At 37.3% G+C, this 24,554-nt stretch overlaps 1 protein-coding gene across 1 annotated transcript in view; it reads left to right on the top strand.

The window, feature by feature from the left end:
- The window catches only part of mGluR (metabotropic Glutamate Receptor), a 1,154,435-nt gene extending 1,130,418 nt beyond the window's left edge, over positions 1-24,017 (top strand). The window contains exon 12 of the mRNA XM_067111043.1: positions 21,116-24,017. Coding sequence (XP_066967144.1) covers positions 21,116-21,216 — 101 coding nt within the window. The 3' untranslated portion in view covers positions 21,217-24,017. The remainder of the gene's footprint in view (positions 1-21,115) is intronic.
- The last annotated feature ends 537 nt before the right edge of the window (positions 24,018-24,554 follow it).

The raw sequence follows: 24,554 nt of genomic DNA, 5'->3' as shown, positions 1-24,554 counted from the left end.
TGTCTGCTGGGCGTTGCTTACAAGGGCAGTCCTCCCAATTTGTGGAGTGGCCTGTCCGCTTACATGTCCTACAGTGGTACTGCTCCTCCTGAATGTCTCTTAAGGGAGAGGGAGGACCTCTTTGTTGGCTGTCCTTTCGTAAAGGGAGAGGACTAGGCTGAGAACAGTTTGGTGTGTGCCCCCTTCCACTGACCACTTCAGTGGGCGGAAGGTGGTTTTCTCCGTGGACGGCTCCGGCAGTCTGAGCCTCCTAGTAGGAGGTAACGTGGCTGCGAAGTGGTGTTGGGGAAGGGCTTCCCAAAGGAGGTCCTGACCCAACAGGAAATCCACTCCGGGCCGAATTCCACCCACCATGCCAAGGCAGTGGGGTAGCGTGCCTCAAGGTGTCGTGACCTGGAGCTTGACTGTGGGAACAGTAATGATGTGGCCCTCTATCCACTTCATCTCCCACCAGGTTTTCTCCTCAACCGGGGCACTGGCTGGTACTTGGGCCCTGGATATTAGACTAATGTCTGCTGCAGTGTCTACCGTGACTGGAAGGGTCACGGGCAGGCTAGAGCCCTTATGGGGGGCCACCAAGATGAACTGGGTCTCCAGTCTCTTGGGGTACAGTATCTTCTGTGGCCCGGCCGTGGAGAATGAGGTGCTAATGAGGTTGACGAACTTGGTGGTGGGAACATGATGGGGACAGGCCGGATGTCCAGCACTGTAGTGGCTGGCAGCACCACAGGATCGGCACTGGCCCTTTGCAGGAGCTCGGTGACCTGTGGTAACGGTTGGTGGAGAAGGTTGAGTGGATGTAGAGGGAGAGGAGTTCCGGTTATTGGTAGGAGAGTGCTTATTAGTGCCTAGCTTGTAGCGGCACTCAGCTTCAGTGTGCCCCAACTTCTTACAATGGATGCAAGTAGGCTTGCTCGGCAGTCCATTCTTCGGGTGAGTCAAGTCTGAGAGGTACCCGGGTGGCACTATGCGCCGCTGAGATGTGCTGTGAGACTGGTTGAAGGTTTCCCATGAATCGGCCATACAGCAGGCTTCCATAAGGGTGGTGGGTTGCTTATCATTTAGATATACAGCAAAGGGCCCAGGCATGCATTGGTAGAGATCCTCCAGCATGGTCCAATTGAAGAGGTCCTCAAAAGTAGTGCAGGACAAGGAGTCGAACCAGCGGGTACCAGACTGGGTCTTGCGACAGGCCCATTCAGTCCAGGACCAGCCGACTTCCTTGGCGAGGCCTCAGAACCGCTGTCTCCATTTCTCCGGGGTTATTTTGTAGGCCTTCGTGGTGGCTCTACACACGTCGACCCTGTTGCCTCTCTGACTCTTCTCCAGTGAGCGAAGGGCTGCCTTAGCTTTTCCCTCCATGTGCTTGGCAAGCACCAAGGCCCTCCTCATCTCGGTGGTGCTATAGTTATCAAAGAGTGCCTCTATTTCCTCCAACCATGCTTCTGGCTCGTCCTCAGTCCACTTGGGGACGAGGGAATTAATACTCGAGATTGGAGTATTTGGTGCAGAAGGTTTGGGGTTGGAGGCCTGGTGTATAGCCATAGCTTCGGCATTTTCTCTTCCCATTCTTTCCAGCTCGAACTGCTTTTCCTTGAGAGCTAGCTTATGCTGTCTTCTCCTTTCTTCTCTTTCATCTTCCAGCTGCCTCCGTTCGGCTTCATAATTCCGCTGTTCTAGTCTTTCTTCCTTCTCTTGCTTGGCCAAGTCATCCAGCTGTTCCTTAACCCACTTGGTGAGGTCCAGTCCCATGAGACCTGCTGCCGTCCCCAGCTCCATGAAGGCTCTATGACTCTCTGTTGCCATGGTTCTGGTGGATAAGGGCGTCTATCTGGGTTGACTGGACATACTTGGGCAGTGTCCCTCAGAGTTAGGGTGACACTTCAAGGACGTGGCACCATTTCAATAAGGTGACACTGTGGTTGAGTGTGCCTTGTAAAAGGTCACACTGGTGGCACTCAGAATCGTTATGCACTGGTGTAACTTATGTAACAAAAGGACTTTCTTTTGTGTTCCTTTTCTGGTTTTTCTCTTTTTCTTTTGGTGGTACTATGGTGCCAGTGCATTCCTAGGAACAATACTTGACTTGTATTCAGATAATGGGACAGTTGTTCAGAAAAATGCACTCTACCCCAGCAGAGTGTAACAAATGAGTGGGGAGAAGGGGAAGGTACAAGAGAGAGAGATGTAAGCTATTCAGGTTGGGACAGTGCCTCAGATTAATGGCACTGTGGAAAAGAAAAATAAATTGTGGTTGCTTTTGAGGCCCTCATGCAGAGGGAAGAAGGCTGCTTTTTGCTTAGGTCTGGATAAAAGTCCTCACTCTTGACCGACAGCTTTCTATAACTGTGATTTTCTGTTAGCTTAACTTGTCCTCATCTACCTGTAGGTTTAGTTTAATTAATTATTCTGATGTCGGCCTGTTCTTTCGATGAAGACAGTGCAGGTACTTTGGATTTATGTTGAATGCTTACTTGGATTTATGTTGAATGCTTACTTGAATAGATGAGAGAGAGAGAGAGAGAGAGAGAGAGAGAGAGAGAGAGAGGTATTCAGCCAGCAAAGTTTGTGCTGCCTGAGAAAATAAGTAAAATTATTATAAAGGCACACTGGCAGGTTTCTTATTTTGAAATACATCTTTCTTGGGCTATTTCAGTAATGGACTGTCTTAAGAATCATAACTTTCCCTGTTGCCCTGCATCGTACATCTTACACTGACGTGCGGTTCAATGATGAAGTTCGTTTTCTTTAATATAATTTCCCGCGACAGTGTATTTGTATAGGAACTTTTCTTCTTTTTCTTTTACATTTCGTAAATAATAATTCCCTGACTAAATTATTTTTTGAATTTACCTATTGTATGGAATCCTGCACCTAATTTCCTATCTATTGATGAAGCCTATGTCTGTCTAAGATTTTGCGAGTAGGATTGCTATGCAAAACAGAGTAGTTCCCAAAGTGGCAATTGAGGCAGAAGCGATGGTGGCTGTGGCGCCCCCACAAACCATTCACACAAACAACAACAACAAGGGTTTTAAGATGGCGGACTGGGAAGCAGTCAACCCGTTTCCAAAATGTCGGACGAATCCCGTTATAACACAGCGAAATTCAAAATAAACTGCTGGACGCACACCGGCAGAGGAATACACGATCCCGAAGCACACAAAGCACTTGAAATCCTCTCACAAAACGAATAAAGCAAAAGTAGGCATACAGGTTTTAATTAAATACACCAACAATGCAAAGGATTTTATGTTATGGAGATGGAAAACGAAATTACTAGGATCCACGTTTTTTTTCTCTCGCGCTGCTTAAACGCTCCAAGAATCTGCCATGCTTGTTGAGGGGCCATTCAAGACACAAAAGGAATGGGTCTGTGACGTCCTGACAGCAGAAATTTATGTTAATTGGAAATGCAAATAGTGAAATTTACCCAGTTATCATTGCTTTGCGATATTAATGGTAAGGAGATTTGATATGATTTTTGTGATATAGAATTTTATTAACTTGGTCATGCTTAGTGGGTGGCCTCTTCGTAGTGACAAACAGTTACTGCTTTTTGAAATTCTATGAACTTCACAAATTTTGTCCACCCTAACCTCTTTTCTTTGTCTTGCCCTGAGCTATCTATTACAAAATTCGATATCATGAAATACTCGTTGGCCAGCAAATCGTAAAATATTAAATACAACTTGATAACTTGGCTAATGACCTTGGAAAATATGCGGCTGGCAGCGTGTCCGAACTTAGCAAAGTTTTCCTTTAAAACTGTAAATTCTAAATTATAGATTAGCTGCTCTCAATACACACTTCCCTACCTACGCTAATTTCTTTATAAAAATAGTATTCTTACTGCTGTCATAACTTGTCCTGTCTCCTTGTTTGGCAGAATTAGCATGAAATTAAATATGATCTGACTTTTCTGTGAAATTGATTTGTAATTAATTTGATTCCCGATTCTTCTCTTTAAATTAATTAGAGCATCCTAGCTAGGTTTGCCAGTGTTACGTGTAGGCTTTGGCTAGTGAGTTTTTTAATTGATTACTGCAATTTATGTAGCCCTGCTCTGCTGAAGACACATGTAAACTGTCAATTGAAGCTAAAAGTTACCCCTAAAAGACAGACAATTACATAATTGGATTAGGTCGCCAGTCGGAACTATGTATTGCATAATTGGATTATTTCTGTAACAAATGACTTACATCAAACACCTTCATTACCCACCTAGCCTCAACAAAGAAATAATGTGCTGTATAGCGAGAGAATTTACATGAACCACTTAGTTAACATCAGACACAGTCAAATTTCCCTGCTTCAGTTAAAGTATAACGCAACGGTGTTCATTCACTCACGGCTACCATACAGAGTTAGTATTGGTAAAGGCTATTTCTCTTCCAAACAATGATGATGTCAGGATCCAATGCTTGCCTGAAATTTTACTTACATTTGACTTTCCATAATTCCTACTTACTGCACAGGAATAGCTCATGCAGTCTCACTAGGCAATGTTTATTCATAAACTAAACATCATAAAAAAAAATACGGTTATACTAGGTTCTCTCGTAAATGGTGGCAGAAGAGAAAAAATGGAAAATATTAAGTACAGAGGAAGAGTTACCAGCAATCAGCAATACTTGTCAATTCCAGACTTACTGTTTACGTGGGTTGCTTGCTCAATGCAACTGACAATTGGAATTCTCAAACAACGCGTATCGTCTATTCTCTTAGCCAAGCAGACAGAAGAAAAAACAAAGGACAGGGTTAGTCGGAGCATGATTGCTTCGTCTAACGGTGGGTATATCTCTGCCAGAGCCAGGTCAGGTCAAGGCTGCTGTTGTTTCCGTCACCAATGCTGGAGTGTAGCCTCCGACAGTTGGAAAATTTGACAAAACATCGCCAAATGCATAGGACGCGAAAAAGGAAATTTAAGACCACCTTCACTAGAGGTGACTTGGTGAAAACCCCCCCTGTGGGTTAGGTCCCTAATGCTAACCTATCCGCTACTTAAGGAGGTTACTTTTTTTAAAACAGTCTACCTCCCTGCCCGCATACTCTTAGCTTCGAAAGAGACACTGACCTGTCTTTCTTAGAATGATATCCCTACTAAAATAATGCAGAGGGGGCAAACAGCAGAATATATATATATATATATATATATATATATATATATATATATATATATATATATATATATATATATATATATATATATATATATATATATATACTGTATATATCTATCTATATATATGTATGTATGTATGTATGTGTGTGTGTACCCATATCCCCAATAATTCGTTGCCCTCACATTGCATTGCCCTGCAACCTCATTTAATCTAGGTTCATAGTCCGCTTTACTCCACAATTCCGTGAGTGCCTCAAATAATAACTATATAAATATATTCATACTGATACATTTTACTGTATCATCGTGCTGTATACTATGCTGCCAGACAAACATAGCCCGTTGTGATAGTAGGGGTATTATAGGTTATTATTAATGCGTAAAATAAGGGTTATTATGGTTGCGTATAATAATGTTTCTGCTTTAAAGGTGGGCTGACATGAAAAAAGAAGCTTATCTTTTTGTCGACAATCAGTCACACAAAAGCATTATATCATTATAAGCTAGGTTTAAACAGCACTAGAAGCTCACAATATATGCATATATATAAATATATATATATATATATATATATATATATATATATATATATATATATATATATATATATATATATATATATATATATATATATATATAACAATCAGTAAAGCTATAAACGTCCTTTAATATCCAATTCGCTCTACCTCCGAAATAATATATTTTCATACATGTTACCAAATGGGAATTTTTTAGTTGATAATAAGTTAAATAGTCCCATGGGCTCGAACCAGCGAAGATTAAGAACTCAGGACTACAGTGGACGCCACGTGGTTAAATGCATGGGTTAAATTCTTGTCCTAAGTCCTCTATAGTCCTGAGTTCTTGTCCTAAGCTGGTTCGAGCCCACGGGACGATGAACTTATTATCAACTAAAAAAAGTCATATATAACATATATGAAAATATATTATTTCGATATAGAGCGAATTGATATTAAATATATATATATTGTAGCTTATACTGACTGTATATGAATCATATGATGTGATAAAAATATATATATATATATATATATATGTATATATATATATATATATATATATATATATATATATATATATATATATATATATATATATATATATATATATATATATATATATATATATATATATATATATATTCATGATGTTGCCTTGTAATACATATATCCTCCTATAATTTTGACATGTTAACTTTTTTTTCATGTGCTATGTGTAATGATAATGGTTGTTGAAGTGTCATATTTAGTTTGGCATCAGATCTCAAAAGAACTAATGATTAAATAACTTAAAAGCGTGATTTAGAATTGGTAATACAATTTTAATAGTAACATAGTTAAAATGAATAATATCTTTCTTGATAAAAGTGTAGTATATGAACACGTGTGTATCCAGCAAAGACTTGTTTCATTTCAATTGTCATCAGTTGAGATAAGAGAGAACGCTTTGTTTCGGGTTAACGTGATGACAGGTTGGAATAACAAATGCCGATTCGTCCCGTACGAGCACAAGACGAGTGATTTCATGTTGTTACATGTATTGTTCGAGTCAAGTATGCCACTTTGAGAGAAAGAATACATGTCTTGATCAGTTACACCATGTTTTGTAAGATTACATTCAAAACGTTTTGCTGGGATGACGTCATTTTCCTTCCAGAAATTTCTGCATGTTATCTCGCACTCAAAATGCTTTAATGACATCACCTCCCTGCTTCTAGAACTTCTCTTTTGTATCTCGCACCCAAAATGCTTTAATGACATCATATAATTGTTTCACATGCTACTGGAATTCTAAAATCTGTTTCATACGGATTTCCAAAACCGATTAGTTTGGTTCCCTCTCTCTCTCTCTCATTCTTAAAAAGAGATTACTTTTAACATAGTGTTTTGTGGTCACGTATTAGCATTAACTTTTGAGATCTGAATTTAGTAAAGTTATTTAATTTGTAACGGCGCCTGGTAAAAAGTGTGTTTTGTGGTAAAGCAGCTGCAACAAGTGATTTTACAGAGGTTTTCACAAGTTTGTGTAAGGTAATGTGAATTTTACTTATTAATACCATGGTATAATAAGTTAGGAAATTTTGCCTGAGTGAAATTGTTATTGATAAATCTTATGTGTATTTTTGTGTGTTTTTCTGTTTGGAATCTCTTCATATTTTCACATTTTTTTTATGTTTATGATGTAACATTTATTTACATAGCACTTTAAATATTTCTTGGTAATTCAACATTGCATACTTGATTTAATATTTCATTTAATAAGATTTTCTTTTCAAATCTTGAGTAATTTTTGATAGTTTAAATTTTGCTTGATTGAATTAAATTCCTGATAAAGTTTTTGTGAATTAGTTTTGTTTCATAATTTAGTTCAAGAATTAATTAAGTGTTGTGTTATTTTCAAGTAATAATAAATTTTTCAGATTGTGAATTCTAATTATAAACTTTGAATTTAAAAATAAATTTTTGTATTTAATATTTTTAGAAAAACAGTGTTTCATTTATTAACCACCCGTGAATAGGATTGATTGTGTGCGCATAAGGCAAAGTGATAAACATGTTTTGTTCTTTTAGTTTTGCTAAAGTGAATTAAGACCAGGGAAACAATTAGAGTTGTTTGATGGAGTGATGCCCTTTTACTCTAGAATATTTCTAGTTTAATTTTGATACCTCACACATATTCTGATAAACTTAGTTTGATTTTTCAAGTGATAAACAAGTTTTTTTTTCTTAAGGGATCACTGTTACCTTTAGAGTACTCAGTCGTAATTATTAATGTTATGAGAGTTCAGGTATGTGGCTGAAGTGAGGTATATTTTTGAATTTTGAGATTAGTTGTGTAATGACCAGGTACTTGATATGCATCGTGTCAATATATATATGTATATTATATATATATATATATATATATATATATATATATATATATATATATATATATATATATATATATACACACATATATATATATATATATATATATATATATATATATATACACACACACACACACACACACACACACATATATATATATATATATATATATATATATATATATATATATATATATATATATATATATATATATATATATATATATAGATTTCTGACCCACATCAGGATCGAACCCAGGTCTTCCAATTGAAAGGCAAGGTCACTGCCAACTAGGCCATACAAGTAATAAAAGAAGTTGAAACCTGAGTACCATTGTACCCAATGAATTACCTGGGCAGGATAAGTGACTTGCATACCAACGTGTTTTCCCCAACTTCCCGACTCAGCAATGACCCAGTTGACATAATTTCATTCGAATTATCCCTTCTGAGTGAACTAAAAGACCTGGGTTCAATCTTGATGTGAGTCAGAAGCTCATTTCTGTTCCACACGTAATTGTGTGTTGATTATTTTTATCATATTCACTCAGAAAGGATAATTTGAATGAAATACTGTGAATTGGGTCATTGGTGAGTTGGGAAATTGGGGAAAACACACTGGTATGCAAGGCAGTTAGCCTGCCCAGGTAATTCATTGGGTACAGTGGTACTCATGTTCCAACTTCTTTTATGACTTGTATGGCCTGGTTGGCAGTGGCCTTGCCTTTCAATTGAAAGACCTGGGTTCGATCCTGATGTCAGTCAGAACAGAAATATATATATATATATATATATATATATATATATATATATATATATATATATATATATATATATTAAATAAGTTGTTTGATAAAAATTCATTAAACAACTTGTTCCGTCATTAAACACACACACACACGTCGTCCTCCCCTCTGTATTTGTCTTGGCTTGTGTTGTTTCTATTTATGTTTACGTTTAGTTTAACGCTGTCACCCCTCTAGATCGGTCTTTAATCTTTCGTTCTGTAACTCTGTTCACTGCTATTTTCATTTTTTAGTTTGCTGTATATTCTGTTTCCTTTCATTTTAATTATAAAGATTTTTTTATTATGTTTGTTCCTTTAATTTTAACGTTGTGTACATTTTTCAATTTTTTTAGAGTAATTTTCAGTTTTTTCAATTCTTAATTTTTAGTTTTTACAATTTTACAAGGAATTTTACATTTCATTTTAACAGCCCTGACGGTGTAATCAAATGGACAATGCGAAACGTTGGAATAAAGACAGCTTGTACATCTGTGTGTGTCCTCTTCCCTTTGCTGATGATTATATACATACATATATATATATATATATATATATATATATATATATATATATATATATATATATATATATATATATATATATATATATATATATATATATATATATATATATATATATATATATATATATATATATATATATATATATATATATATATATATATATATATATATATATATATATATATATATATATATTATCATAAGCTGGTCGTCTTGGTTGGGGAGAGAATTGAACAAATTTAAATCTTATGTCTGCAAAGGAACCAAGTGCACCCAGATTATGAACATAGGAAAAGTTATTTGAAACTTACATTAGATTTTCCCTGGTTTTACAATTGATTGAGTAAGGCCGCCATTTGGAATTAGAATTCTTTTACAATTTAAAGGGGTTTATTTACAGAGATTTGGCAATTAAACAAGGAGACAAACAACGCAAAATGGTACCCACGGGGCAGGCTCATTAAATATATACAGAGAGCAATACTGCAGTGATTGGCAACAAGCAAGCTGAGTAATAAGGGGCTAATGTACAATACAATTATTCCTGTTATAATAATAATAACCTGGGTTAGGCCAAAATTACATTAAAGGGTTCTTCGTTAATTGCTGCGAAGGATTGAACTCCGGGATGGGGAAAAAATAATTCATATAAAATTTGGCGGGGCCACAACGGATTTCAGGAATCGGACTGCGACCAGGAATAGTTTCAGGATTTGAAAGGGAGTCAGAATTATCGGACACAGGGCGCAATGGAATGGCGGGACTCTCCTGCAAGAGAGGTTCTGGATTAGAAACGGTGGCACCCACTGAAGGAAATGGAATCCCCCTATAGAATGTTACACATTGCACATGTTAAATATTAACCACTACGCTGCCCAGCAGATAATTATAAGGAAATCACGTAAGCAGAGTATGGGAATCCTAATTGATTGGGCTTTTAACACAAGAACACGTGCTCGCAATCACACAAAGAGAAAATTTAAACAATTGTATCACTTAGCCTAAATTCCCTTTAAGTTGCACTGGGGAAGGGATAACGGGATGATTATCACGGGATCTTTACTGAAATTCAAGTCACATTATGGGCGAGATACAGGAGGCTGAGCAGGACTCTTAACAAGGGAAAATTGCTTTGTGGAGGAAGGAGTTAAAGTTTAAAGGAATAGGAAATTTAAGGGGTTTTTAAGTGGAAGGGAAAGGGATGGTTTACTGACTATTTGCGATGTACGAACCATGTCTGATAATTCCGGCGCCAAACAATCAGCTCGGCCATTTGTTGACGATAGTTTCAACCAGCTTAAGCGGAGAAGATGGGCGATGGCTTCCGCCCAGTACTGAGATAAGAACACGTCTGCTCTTCCAAAGCCAGCAGCATCTTGTAGGGCCCTCATCTTTAGTCCAACATTCCTGCAAACACGTCAAGACAACCAGCAAAGAGGGCAGAGGAAAAGCATCCTTAAATATTAATTACTTAGAGGTTAAGGTCCTACCGGGCAGCTAGTCCCACTATGCCTGTTAACCCTTCCCAGGTGCTAACTACTCCCACATCACATGATGGGGGTGAAAAGGTGGGGAAGGGAGGCCTATCTGCTACCCACTGGTGCTAACAGCTCTGATCTAGTTCAAACTATGCTTGTTTCAGCCTGTCGCCCACCAATTTTTCCCGGCCCGACAGTCAAATGAATAGCAGACTGCATTTCAAAATTAATGATGCACGGGCATCTACATGAGGGAGGAATATATCCTTGATAATATATATATATATATATATATATATATATATATATATATATATATATATATATATATATATATATATATATATATATATATATATATATATATATATATATATATATATAAGATTACAATCATGCTGACACATAATTTATTCTAGTAATGCACAGGAAAGAAATATCACTGGTCTAGTTTTATAACAGAAAGTTATTATTGTAATAATTGGCTATAAATATAATTTAATGTATGTATTTACTCTGTCCTAATGTCAAAAGAAGTATGCAGAATGTTCATGTTTTTAGGATGGTAGTAGATATTTTTGGAAATATGATAATCATAATTGTAAACAGAGTATCTGACCTAAGCATTAATAAGGGTTGTCTCTCTGCCCTCTGACACCTGTCAGTTGCGGAATCTTAGTTCCCAATGTAACATACGTTTGTTCATAATGTCCCTCTGTCATATAGATTGCAAAATTCTACCACTCAGCATGAGTCCTATGCCACTGACTTCGAAATATAGTCGAAACCGGTCAGGACCCACTCCCAATATCTTATTTCTTCATCGGTGGTTATGAGTGACACACTTGCATTATATATATATATATATATATATATATATATATATATATATATATATATATATATATATATATATATATATATATATATATATATATATATATATATATACATATATATATATATATATATATATAAATATATATATGATTTCTATATATATATATATATATATATATATATATATATATATATATATATATATATAATATATATATATATATATATATATATATATATATATATATATATATATATATATATATATATATATATATATATATATATGTGTGTGTGTGTGTGTGTATATATATATATATATATATATATATATATATATATATATATATATATATATATATATATATATATATATATGTATAACTGAATCACGAAAATATGGAATATATGAATATATAAATAAATATAATATTCCATATATATATATATATATATGGATAACTGAATCACGACACTAGTCCTTTACTTGAGAAGAGTCTAAAGTAAAGGACTTGTGTCGAAAGAAGCAGCACTCCAGTGTTTCATTTCCTTCTTCGATTTTATCTTTTTATTTATATATATATATAAATATAAATATATATTATATATATATATATATATATATATATATATATATATATATATATATATATATATATATATATATATATTATATATATAAATATATATATAAATATAAATATAAATATATATAAATATATATATATATATATATATATATATATATATATATATATATATATATATATATATATAAACAATATCAAATTCATGCTACCTCAGGAATATCTCCGATGGAGAATTGTCACTGAAGGGGAATTTATATAAATGATAAATGAATTGGTATCGTCGGGACATGAACCCTTGACACGAAACCTATTCAGCGGCTCCAGTAGATACTACCCACTGAGCTATCAAGAGAGGTATAAGTCTTTGCCGAGTAGGCTGTATTGTTTTTACCCGTCGTGAGCGGGGAAATTGTACTTAGCCTCGGCAATGACCCTCCTCCGCCATGACAGTTCATTGGTACGTTTGGAACACGCAGCTCTTATTATGAAATTTTTATCACACCGTGATTTATATACAATCATGAAGCTACAAATGTTGCGTAATATCAAATTCACGCTACCTCGGGAATATCTCCGATGGAGAATTGTTGCCGAAGGGGAATTTATATAAGTGATAAATGAATTGGTATCATCGGGACAGAAACCCTTGACACAAAACCTATTCAGCGACTACAGTAGACGCTACCCACTGAGCTATCAAGAGAGGTATAAGTCTTTGCCGAGTAGGCTGTACTGTTTTTACCCGTCGTGAGCGGGGAAATTGTACTTAGCCTCGGCAATGACCCACCTCCGCAATGACAGTTCATTTATCACTTTTATAAATTCCCCTTCAACGACAATTCTCCATCGGAGATATTCCCGAGGTAGCGTGAATTTGATATTAAGTGACATTTGTAGCTTCGTGATTGTATATAAATCACGGTGTGATAAAAATTTCATAATAAGAGCTGCATGTTCCAAACGTACCAATGAACTGTCATGGCAGAGGTGGGTCATTGCCGAGGCTAAGTACAATTTCCCCGCTCACGACGGGTAAAAACAGTGCAGCCTACTCGGCAAAGACTTATACCACTCTTGATAGCTCAGTGGGTAGCGTCTACTGGAGTTGCTGAATAGGTTTTGTGTCAAGGGTTCGTGTCCCGACGATACCAATTCATTTATCACTTATATAAATTCCCTTTGGCGACAATTCTCCATCGGAGATATTCCCGAGGTAGCATGAATTTGATATTGCTTACATTTGTAGCTTCATGATTGTATATAAATCATGGTGTGATAAAATTTCATAATAAGAGCTGCGTGTTCCAAACGCACCAATGAACTGTCATGGTGGAGGTGGGTCATTGCCGAGGCTAAGTACAATTTCCCCGCTCACGACGGGTAAAAACAATACAGCCTACTCGGCAAAGACTTATACCTCTCTTGATAGCTCAGTGGGTAGCGTCAACTGGAGTCGCTGAATAGGTTTCGTGTCAAGGGTTCGTGTCCCGACGATACCAATTCATTTATCACTTATATAAATTCCCCTTTGGCGACAATTCTCCATCGGAGATATTCCTGAGGTAGTGTGAATTTGATATTAAGCGACATTTTTAGCTTCATGATTGTATATAAATCACGGTGTGATAAAAATTTCATATATATATATATATATATATATATATATATATATATATATATATATATATATATATATATAATATATATATTAGTTACAAGATTTTACTCAAACATACAGACAGACAGATGCACAGGTCAAGTTAAATAAAGCCATGTAATAAAAAGGATCAACACTCAGCCTTGTAAGACAGTCAAGAAAATTCTTTTTCAGACTAGAAAATGAAAAAAATATGCAAGAAGGTTTAAGAAATGCCATTTTTTCTAAACTTTATAGACTTTAATATATTGGCATTAAACATATCTTGAGTCAATGTAAATGGACTTAATAATGTAAACAAAGTCAAGAATCAACTTTATGTTTTATCAACACACACACACTATATATATATATATATATATATATATATATATATATATATATATATATATATGTGTGTTGTGTGTGTGTGTGTGTGTGTGTGTTTTGATAGAAACATGAAGTTGATTACTTTGATTTTGTTCACATTATTAAGTCCATTTACATTGGTTGAAGGTACATTTAATGCCAATATATTAAAGTCTATGGAAAGAGTTGAAAAAAAATGAGGTTTCTTAAACCTCCTTGCATATTTTTTTTCACTTTCTAGTCTGAAAAAGAATTTTCTTGACCGTCTTACATAGCTGAATGTTGATCCTTTTTATTACATGGCTTTATTTAACTTGACTTGTGTGTCTGTCTGTCTCTGCATGTTTGGGTAAAATCTTGTAACATGATTTACGACCTGTTCCCTTCGTACTCTGGACTTGAAATTTTACATGGTTACTTAATCATTATGTCAGCACTGACCTCTAGTAACGCTACAGTGACCTCTCCCTGTATCTCAGGATTTGTGTGAAACTCTTTGGATTTTTCACTTCATTGACCCCGTAGAGTATACCTTCTATATAACCCTTCTCCCTTCCCTCTTCCACCCACTCCCCTCCCTCCCTCCCCAACACACCATCGAATGTTAATTCAGTGTGTCCTCCCCTCCCTTCCCTCTCCCCTTCTCATCCCCTTCTCTCTTCCAGCCCCTTCCCCACCCATTCCCTCCCCTCCCCTTCCCAAACGGCACAATTAAGTCCTCATTTAACTGTGACCTCCCCTCCCCTTCCCTCTTCCATCCCCTCCCCTTCCAGAGCTATGATCAAGTGTTGCCCTCCCCTTCTTCTTTCATCCCCTCCACTCCCCATCCCCTCCCCCCTTCCAAAGCACTCGATCAAATGTTAATTTAGCTGTGCCCTTCCCTTTTCCATCCCCTCCCTTCCCTCTTCCATCCACCTCCCCTCCCTTCCCTCTTCCATCCCCTTCCCCTCCCCCCCCCATCCTCTTCCCAATCCCCTCCTCCCACTCCTCCCACTTCCCTCCCACTTCTGGAAACACATGATCAAGTGTTAATATAGCTGTGGTCCTCCCCTGCCCCTTCCTTCCCCTTTCCTCCATCTCCCCTTCCTCCTCCATCCCCCCTACCCTTACCTTCCCCTTCCCCCTCCGGATCAAATGTTAATTTAGGTTTGTCCTCCTCCTCCTCCTCCTCCCCTTCCCTCTTCCATCCCCTTTCCACCCCTCCCCTCCCCTTCCGGAGCACACGATCAAATGTTAATTTAGCTGTGTCCTCCCCCTCCCCTCCCCTCCCCCTTCCAGAGCCTGCGATCAAATGTTAATTTTGGTTTGTTCTCCTCCCCATTCCCTCTTCCATCCTTCCTCCCCTCCCTACCCTTCCCTATTCCATCCCCATCCCCTACCCCTACCCTTCACTCTTCCATCCCCCTCCCCCTCTGGAGCACACGATCAAATGTTAATCTAGCTGTGTCCTCCCCCTCCTCTTCGTTCTTCCTTCCCCTTCCCCTCCCTACCTCCTCCACTTCCCACTCCCCCTTCCCTCCAATCCCTTCCCCCTCCTCCACTTCCCATCCCCTCCCGTTTCTCCTCCCCTCCTCCCCTTCCCCTTCCCCATCCCATTTCCCTCCCATACCCCTTCCTCCTCTACTTCCTCCCTCCTCTTCCCTCCATCTCCTTCCACTTTTCCTCCCATCCTCCCTCCCTCACCCCTCACCTTCCATCTCCCCTCCCCCTCCCTTCACCCTCCCTTCCTCTTCCCTCTTCCATCCCTCCTCCCTTTCCCCTCCCCTCCCCTCCTATTTCCCCTTCCCCTCACCTTCCTACTCCCTCCCCCGTCCTCTACCTCCCTTCCCTCCCCATAAACGGATATAAATTTCCTACAAACATAAAGCAGTTACTAGTTCTGTCAAAACTAAAAGTATATCATAAAAATAAAACCAATTAAAACATGCTCTTTTTAAAGTGCACTAAAAAGTAAAAATGATTTTTGAGACCCCAATTAATCATCCACAAAAATAAAAGCTCCTCCTACAAGAAAAGAAATATATATATATATTTTTATTTCCCCTGTGGCATTTCCTTCCATGTTTGGGGCCCTCCGCTTTATTTTTATCCCCATGATTAATTGTAAGAAATCTTGGTGTCTCAAAAATTATTTCTTTTACTTTTCAGAGAATTTTAATAAAAGCATGTTTTATATATATATATATATATATATATATATATATATATATATATATATATATATATATATATATATATATATTTTTTTTTTTTTTTTTTTTTTTCAAAATTGTCCCCCGTTTCTTATACTAAGTTCCGTTTTCTCTGTCAGTAATATCCCATGCTTTGTGGTCAGCGAATATTGTTGGAGCTATATTTACGTTTTCTACTTTCAAATTCCTTTTCCGTATCCGTTTCCTCATTTCACGATTCTCTCTATTTTATGTCCCGTAATCCTCCCTTGTTCCGTGGTCATCTCACGGAAATCTCTTTCATCAAGCAAAGGCTTCAGACCCTTTTTAAGCACAATGAAGAACTTAGGTTAAAAATTTTCACCTTTCCACTCTTTTCCGAATGAATATCTCTGTCTCCATGCTTCTCCATAACTTTAGGTAACACTTCAAACATAGCACGATTTCTGCTTCTAACCTGTACTCCTATACGAGAAGTCATGCAGCTGCGTCTTTAAAAGTAACATTTGACTCATAGCATCCATGGTAGGATAGAAAGAAAGCTGCAACCCAAGGGAGTCTTTTCTCCTTATTGCTGTTGAATGATACTTTGTGAATTTTGGTAAAGCTATCAATAGATGGCAGCACCGTCGCTTCCCACTACCAAAGAGAGAAAGGGAGGTACTGTATTATTTACCCCTTGGAAACAGTACCTCCGCCTGTAAGAAATTTATCTCATCTGTTAACAAATGCTACGGGAACTTATTCTGTGAACGTATCACTGTTATTATCACTATTATCACAAAATATTCACATACCTTTCATGTCATTTTGATCGAAGAGTTCCTCGTTGGACGGGTCGATTTTGTACTCTGTACCACTCTGCTGGGTCCGCGTTCGACTCTCCGGCCGGCCAATGGAGAACTAGAGGAATTTATCTCTGGTGATAGAAATTCATTTCTCGGTATAATGTGGTTCGGATTCCACAATAAGCTGTAGGTCCCGTTGCTAGGTAACCAACTGGTTCTTAGCCGCGTAAAATAAGTTTAATCCTTCGGGCCAGCCCTAGGAGAGCTGTTAATCAGCTGAGTGGTCTGGTTAAGCTAAGGTATACTTAACTTTTTTTTTCATTTTGATCGATAAACTAGCCCTTGTTCCAGGGAATTTGGTGAAAAGTTGAGCAGCTACAAACACAGACGTCTATTTTCCGAAGCTTCGTCTTCTGCTTCGTATATTACTGTTAATAAGCTAACAAAGTATCTTGGAGGTCTGATTCCCTCACACATTTTGGATATGCTTACTTCAGTAAACACTGAACCTGTGGATTCAAACCAACTCAGGCTATGTTAAAGTTGGGCAGCTCTGTAAACCCTCTTTAAGGCGTTGTGTTTATGGCCTCCTCACCTTTACCCTTAATCTAACTGGCACTGCTTCAAAGTCTCACCTGAAAATGTCAGTCTTTTCATGTCAGTCCCACTCGGATTTAGAGTATGCAAGAATAAGCTCCTCCCATTCAGTGAACAGGGCCAACTCTTGTGGGTTAATGATGGAAGAGAGATTATTTCTTCCATGATATTATTGTGGCCCCCATGACACAGTAGTTGGCAGTGACATGTTACTGACTGTAAAAGAACAGTGAGACAGCAAGTTCCTGGTGCATATAAAGGTATCCTACATTGTTATTATTATTAAAATGGTGTAACCAGGCCACTGAGCTGACTATCAGCTCTCATAGGGCCGGCCCGAAGGATTAGAAGGAACTGAATTGAACTGAATATAGAATTTACGCCAATGGCCAAGCGCTGGGACCTATGAGGTCATTCAGAGCTGAAACGAAAATTGACAGTAAAAGGTTTGAACGGTGTAACTGGAGGAAAACCTCGCAGTTGCACTTTGATTCAATTGTTGGGAGAGGGTGAAAATACATAATAATAATAATAATAATAATAATAATCCGTTTCTACGACATTCAGTTTGTATTGTCTTCTCTATTCGTCGTACAATCTTCTTTTCATCATCGTATAGCTGGTGTATTAAGTTCCCTAAGGACATGTAAAATTTTCTTGTTGTCTTACTTTTATAACCTCTAATGTTTCGACACACGCTCTGGTGGTCATTTACAAAGAGTTCATGGATTGAGAATAGAGTGACATGCAGATTACATGGGAATATATAGCAGGCTGCCTAGGAGTTAGTTGTACAAGTGACAGATTTGTTAGTGAGCTGAATTGACATTAGCCACGGGTTAATGACGAATTCGGTCCCGGAGACATTGCCATCATTTAGTGTTGGTGGTTGGGGGTGCGACATGATGCGGCTCGCTCTCTCATTCTCTCCCTTCTCCTCCTCCTCCTCTCTCTCTCTCTCTCTCTCTCTCTCTCTCTCTCTCTCTCTCTCTCTCTCTCTCTCTCTCGTCGGTGTCTGGTGCAGGCTGACTTCTTAAATTTCGCCTTATGATAGTTGGGAGTAATTCAGTTTCTTTCACCTTGTTAATGCTTACGGTTTCTCGAGGTGCTCCATATGTTGGATGAAAAAAAAAAAGTATTAACATTGTGAAAGAAACTGAATTTCTCCTAACCATCATGCGGAGAAATTTAAGAAATCAACTTGCGCCAGACACCGACGAGAGAGAGAGAGAGAGAGAGAGAGAGAGAGAGAGAGAGAGAGAGAGCTGGCGCTTGATGCCGGTGGCATATCACCAGGGTGATAATGCTGTATGATACTGGCCACACCAGCAGGGGGCACCTGAGCCAACTCCCACCCCTAACCCCCAACACTGATTAGACCTAGAAGATGGCAACCTCTCCGGCGCTGATTTCGTCATCAACCCGTACCCAGTCTAAATTCAGCTCGCTAGCCAATCTGTCAACTGTACACCCAACCCCTACCCGCCTGCTATATATACTGTACCTGTTTAATTTGCATGTCAACCCATTCACTCTATAAATGACCGCTAGAGCGTGTGCTGAAACTAGAGGTAATATAACTGAGACAAAAGTAAAACTTTATACGTCCTTAGGAAACTTGATGTCCAGCGACATGCTGATGAAAAGAAGATTGTAAGACGACTGGAGAAAGGCTCTATACAAATTGAATGTCATAGAAACAGCCATTATTTTCAATGCTGCTGCCCTTAGAGAAGGTCTCCTCACTCATAATAATAATAATAATAATAAGAATAATAAAAAATAGTACTCATAGTAGCATGAGTCTTAAAATGGAGACACAAATCCACAGTTATGTATATGTCCAGTACATATGTAGCCCAGTAATGAAGTAATTTCATTGCTTACCTGTTACTACAAAGTCCAGACTTCCCATTTATTGGCAGCCTTGGTAGCCGTGCGAAAACCTGATATCACCTTAGTACCCACTCATTCTGCATTCTCTCTCTCTCTCTCTCTCTCTCTCTCTCTCTCTCTCTCTCTCTCTCTCTCTCTCTCTCTCTCTCTCTCTCTCTCTCAGGTCTGCAGCAAAACAAGCTTTACCCAAAATAATTTATTCGACAAAATCTAACATAACTAGATTGCAAGAAATAACAAATGGATTAAAATATTATATTAAAGTTCCTCAAAGACCATTTACAATATAGTCTTATTCTGTAACTTGCAAAGGTCAAAATAAGCCAAAGTCCAGTACATTTCCAATGAGTACATTTTCGTCCTCTTTCTCAGCGAAACATCTGAAGAAGGCAAATGAATTCCTCATCAATTCTCAAAGCATAAAAATAAAGATAATGGAATTCCTCCCACGTTACTCATCAAATAGGTATCAACCATAAATGCTTGGGCAAAATAAATATTATAAAAATGTAGAAAAACAATCCACAGTTTGGGAAATTGAATGTGGTTCCTACCTTCAAACAGCCATGTTCACAGTCTTGAATGACAAAACACGATTCACAAGTCTTGCACTGGAGACTTTTAATAATTTTCAGTGTTGGTCTTCCAATGATTCCCTTTTCCCATAACCTAATCCCCTCACACCTTGGGACTCCGCCCAAAAGACACGCACGAACGCACGCTCCCCACAGGAACCTGGACACTTCCGGCGAAAGCACGTACAAAGTCACATCACCTGATCCCACGCCTCGAAAATCCTGATGCCACCATTTTACCTAACGAGGTAATGCGTCAGATGATAGCTAAACATTCTCTCCAGGATTTTGGGAGAGTTTTACTCCTCACTTATTAATTCAGCATTCACTGTGCATTGTAATTCATAACATACTTGTGATCTATAGGCTTTTCAGATATATTTAAAAATAAATCAGTACAGATAGCTTTCGGGAATCTGTAGTGATTTATTTTTAAATATATGTGCATATACATAACTGTGGATTTGTTTCTCCAGTATTATTAATAATAATAATAATAATAATAATAATAATAATAATAATAATAATAATAATAATAATAATTAAATCTATTCTTTTGACTAAGGAAGTTTGGATGACTTTAGATTACAGATTAAAATAATCTGTGATAAAATATCTAAATTCTTTGCAAAGATATAGAAAAATTCTTGGTAATTTAAGATGACAGATAATTATGTTTTGCAGAACTTCTCATAACATTTCAAAAGGAATGTAATCTCAGTGAAATGAAATTAACTTTATTGTTTTACAAGAACTTTCAAAATAAGAATTTCATTCTATTACAAATAGTATAATTCTAATATCCTTCTTTAGTCACGACCTCATTTCTTTTACTCTTCGCCACAGGATCGGAGGGAGTGAAACTGCAGACGGTGCCGGGGACTCCCTCCCGGACGGCAACGGAAGGAGAAAGCCAAGGCGCAATAGAGAACGAGGCATTACTTTGAAGGAAACCCCACTGAACTAACGACATCGGAAGAGAAGAAGAAGAAACTGGGGAGTTTACCATGAAGCAGATTAAATCATGATGACAAACGGGTCACATTGTGAAGAAAAGACCTTGGTGTCGACACAGGAATCCTGAAAGATTTCATGAAGATAAGTTTGATGAGGAGGAGGGGGCCAGTAATGATAATGGCAGCGATAATGTTGAAAAATAATTCTCGAGAGTTGTCGTTAAATTTGATCACTCTTTATACAAGTCACTTACTCCATGACTTTCTATTTAGTCTCCCGCTATGTTAAATTCCTCCTCTTACTGCGGAGCACTGCCGCCTATGGGCCATGAAATTTCTGCTTTCGAACCACAAGAAACATCAGTGTATAAAACTCTCGTTATTTAAATATACTTCAGATTGCATGAAGTTCTGGGTATTTAAAAACGAAAAGTGTTGCGAATATTGACCCGGCGATCCTGTAGTGCTTCAGATAGCAAATTGGAAGCGCAGGAACGGTTATATATCCAAAGGCCTTAAAGAGAGAAAATGCTTTGTATAATGGTAAAAGATGACTTTATCGCTTTCCACATCCGACTTTTGTAAATAAGTAATGATACCGGTTGTCCTATTTCAATACAGACTCCGTTCCATAAGTGAAACCAGGACGAGGTTGAGGAGTTTGCCAACAAACTTCCTTTGCGGATGAAATTAATGGACAAAGTCATGAGAATGAAAGATAAGTTTAAAAACGATGACTGAACTCGCCAGCCTCTATAAAGAAGTGCCAGATCGCTTCATGCAATCTATGCTCACTGTATCGAGAAATAAAAATACCTGATTTCTCTTGCAGTGGTGCGTTGCGTAATACCACTGGTCCTACAGCGCTGCGGTATGTAGCGTCATTTCTCCGACCGTGCTGTGTTATGTAACATCAAATCTCTGGCAGTGATGTGTTATGCAACATCATTTCTCAAACAGTGCTGTACTATATGACAATATTAATGGGTTTGCGTTTATCTGAAGAGCCCGATGGTCACTTGCTACTAAGTTTATCTAAGATCGTTTAGCTATTTGTGATTCCCATTCACGAAGATTAAAAACTTTATTGACAATAAATGTTTTAAATGACTCTTTAGCATGTACACAGTATCACGCAATGATTACTAATCTAAATGTGGTTAAGCCTTCTTGAAAAATGGAGTCATTCTAAAAATAAAGCGAAACTTTGGACTTGACTTAAAGAGAAACATGATATTCCTTCTTACAATTGAGAATTCCAACATAAGTAGCAAATAATGGATACCTATATAGCAATCTTTTAGACAATAAATATTTACTTTTTATGCAGTAATGAAACATATCACTTGATGCAACAAGCGATTTACCACTAGGGAGAAATGAAGGGTAATAATGATGTCATTGTTTTCACGTCGATGTGGTAATTTTGATCAAAGTTTCCTCGTTGCCAGATATCCTGGCGATGTTCACTTTCCTTCACGTATGAAGTACACACGTGTGTAATATGGTGCTCTCGTCTAAGGTCTGTTACTACTTCTTATACAACTATAAAAATAATACTTATAATTCTTAAATCCCCTCCGAATCTACTTGTCTTAATAACTGTCTCTGAAGGTTGTCCCTTTTGTTTCGACGTAAAAAACGTTTCTCAAATGTTTGCGCCGTTTTGCATCTAATAACTACTCCAGAAAATTTCATTTAGCAAAGATGACTTGGATTATTATTATTATTATTATTATTATTATTATTATTATTATTATTATTATTATTATTATTATTATTATTATTATAGTTTAAGTGACCGAAGATTAAGAGTCTTTCTTCAGAGTCCGTTGCCGTTTCTTTCACTAGTAATATCCGAACTTTGACCTTTCCTCCCACCGCAGTTTCTCGCTTTTTCTCTTTATATCTGTCTGCATGAATACCTTTTTATATGCCCATCACCAGTGACTCATTTATCCTGTTCATTTTCTACTCTACAATCTTAGAAGTACAGGTCGCTTTGCCTTCACGATTCTGAAAGGTTTAGAGATGTACCTTTGGAAACCAGTTCATCTTCGGCGTCTTTTGTATCTGAGCCCACAAAAGACGAGGAAGGAACCTTGATAAACCCCTGAACTCCCTCTCTCTACGTTTTTTCTCTGTGTATGTGTCTGCGTATCTTACGTTTCTCCCGTCAGGTCATCGATGTCTCCGAGTTGATTAGAGGTGATAAGGTTTCTTCTCATTCTTCCCTCTGTCTTCGGGTGATCTTAGTAGAAAAGACTGAGTGTCTTCTGTTAGGAAGTACGCATATACTCCATTCTGCGACGAAAATTGGGCATCCCATTTTTCCAAGGACGATGCATTTATGACGAGACTGTGATCTTGCAATGGGAAAGCTGGAAAGGCTCCTCTCACCTTTACGTATCTGCGACTGATAATCCATTGGAAATGAGTCTCCATAGATTCTCTCCGAAAGAATTGCTTTATTCTCTTACGCCAGCTTCAATCAGCCAGTCACAGATACTAACAATATTTCCATCAGTTTACTAAACAAGATGAATATATAATGATAATCTACTCTACAATACCTTTCTCACGACAATGCGAAATTGCATCTCCATTTAGAAATAAAATTATGCCACAAATCCCCCAGACTATTCATGGAAACAATAAAAGTAGAATCATCCCAAAACTAGGAGTGCTTGCTACTTTAGTTTTATTATATCAACTTTATTATGCTCTCAAGGCTATTTTCCATTCCTAGTAATGTTTTCTGGTGTTTTTGTTACTATCCTCTCTCTCTCTCTCTCTCTCTCTCTCTCTCTCTCTCTCTCTCTCTCTCTCTCTCTCTCTCTCTCTCTCTCTTTTACTATTAATTTCTCTGCACCTTTCTTTATTAATTCAGATTTGTTTCCTTAAACGTAATTATTGGGATTTCACTGGGGATTATTATTATTATTATTATTATTATTATTATTATTATTATTATTATTATTATTATTATTGGTTTATTATTATTGGTTTAGAGCTTCTTTAAAAAATTCGTTCATATAATTTTTTTTTAATGAAATTCCAAATTCGTTTGTTTTTCAGTTTTTTTTTTATAAATACATATTCAATTTTTTTTTTCAACTATTTACTCGATAAATGTTGCAGTGAGCCTTATTTGCTCGATTTTCCCCATCCCCCAAAAATCGTTTTCTAAACCACCAGTATTTCCTTTACCAGATTTCTTCGGGCTAGACCCTAAACATGACTCCTATATTTTTTTTTTTTTTTTTTTTTTACATTTGTCTGCACCATCCATTTTTCTTCCTCGTTTGATCTTAAGCATCGCTCATTAT

This window comes from Macrobrachium rosenbergii, chromosome 11 (genome assembly GCF_040412425.1).
Source record: "Macrobrachium rosenbergii isolate ZJJX-2024 chromosome 11, ASM4041242v1, whole genome shotgun sequence".
Classification (NCBI taxonomy): Eukaryota; Metazoa; Arthropoda; class Malacostraca; order Decapoda; family Palaemonidae; genus Macrobrachium; species Macrobrachium rosenbergii.
The sequence above is the reverse complement of the archived record's forward strand: the minus strand, read 5'-3'. Positions and strand labels throughout refer to the sequence as shown.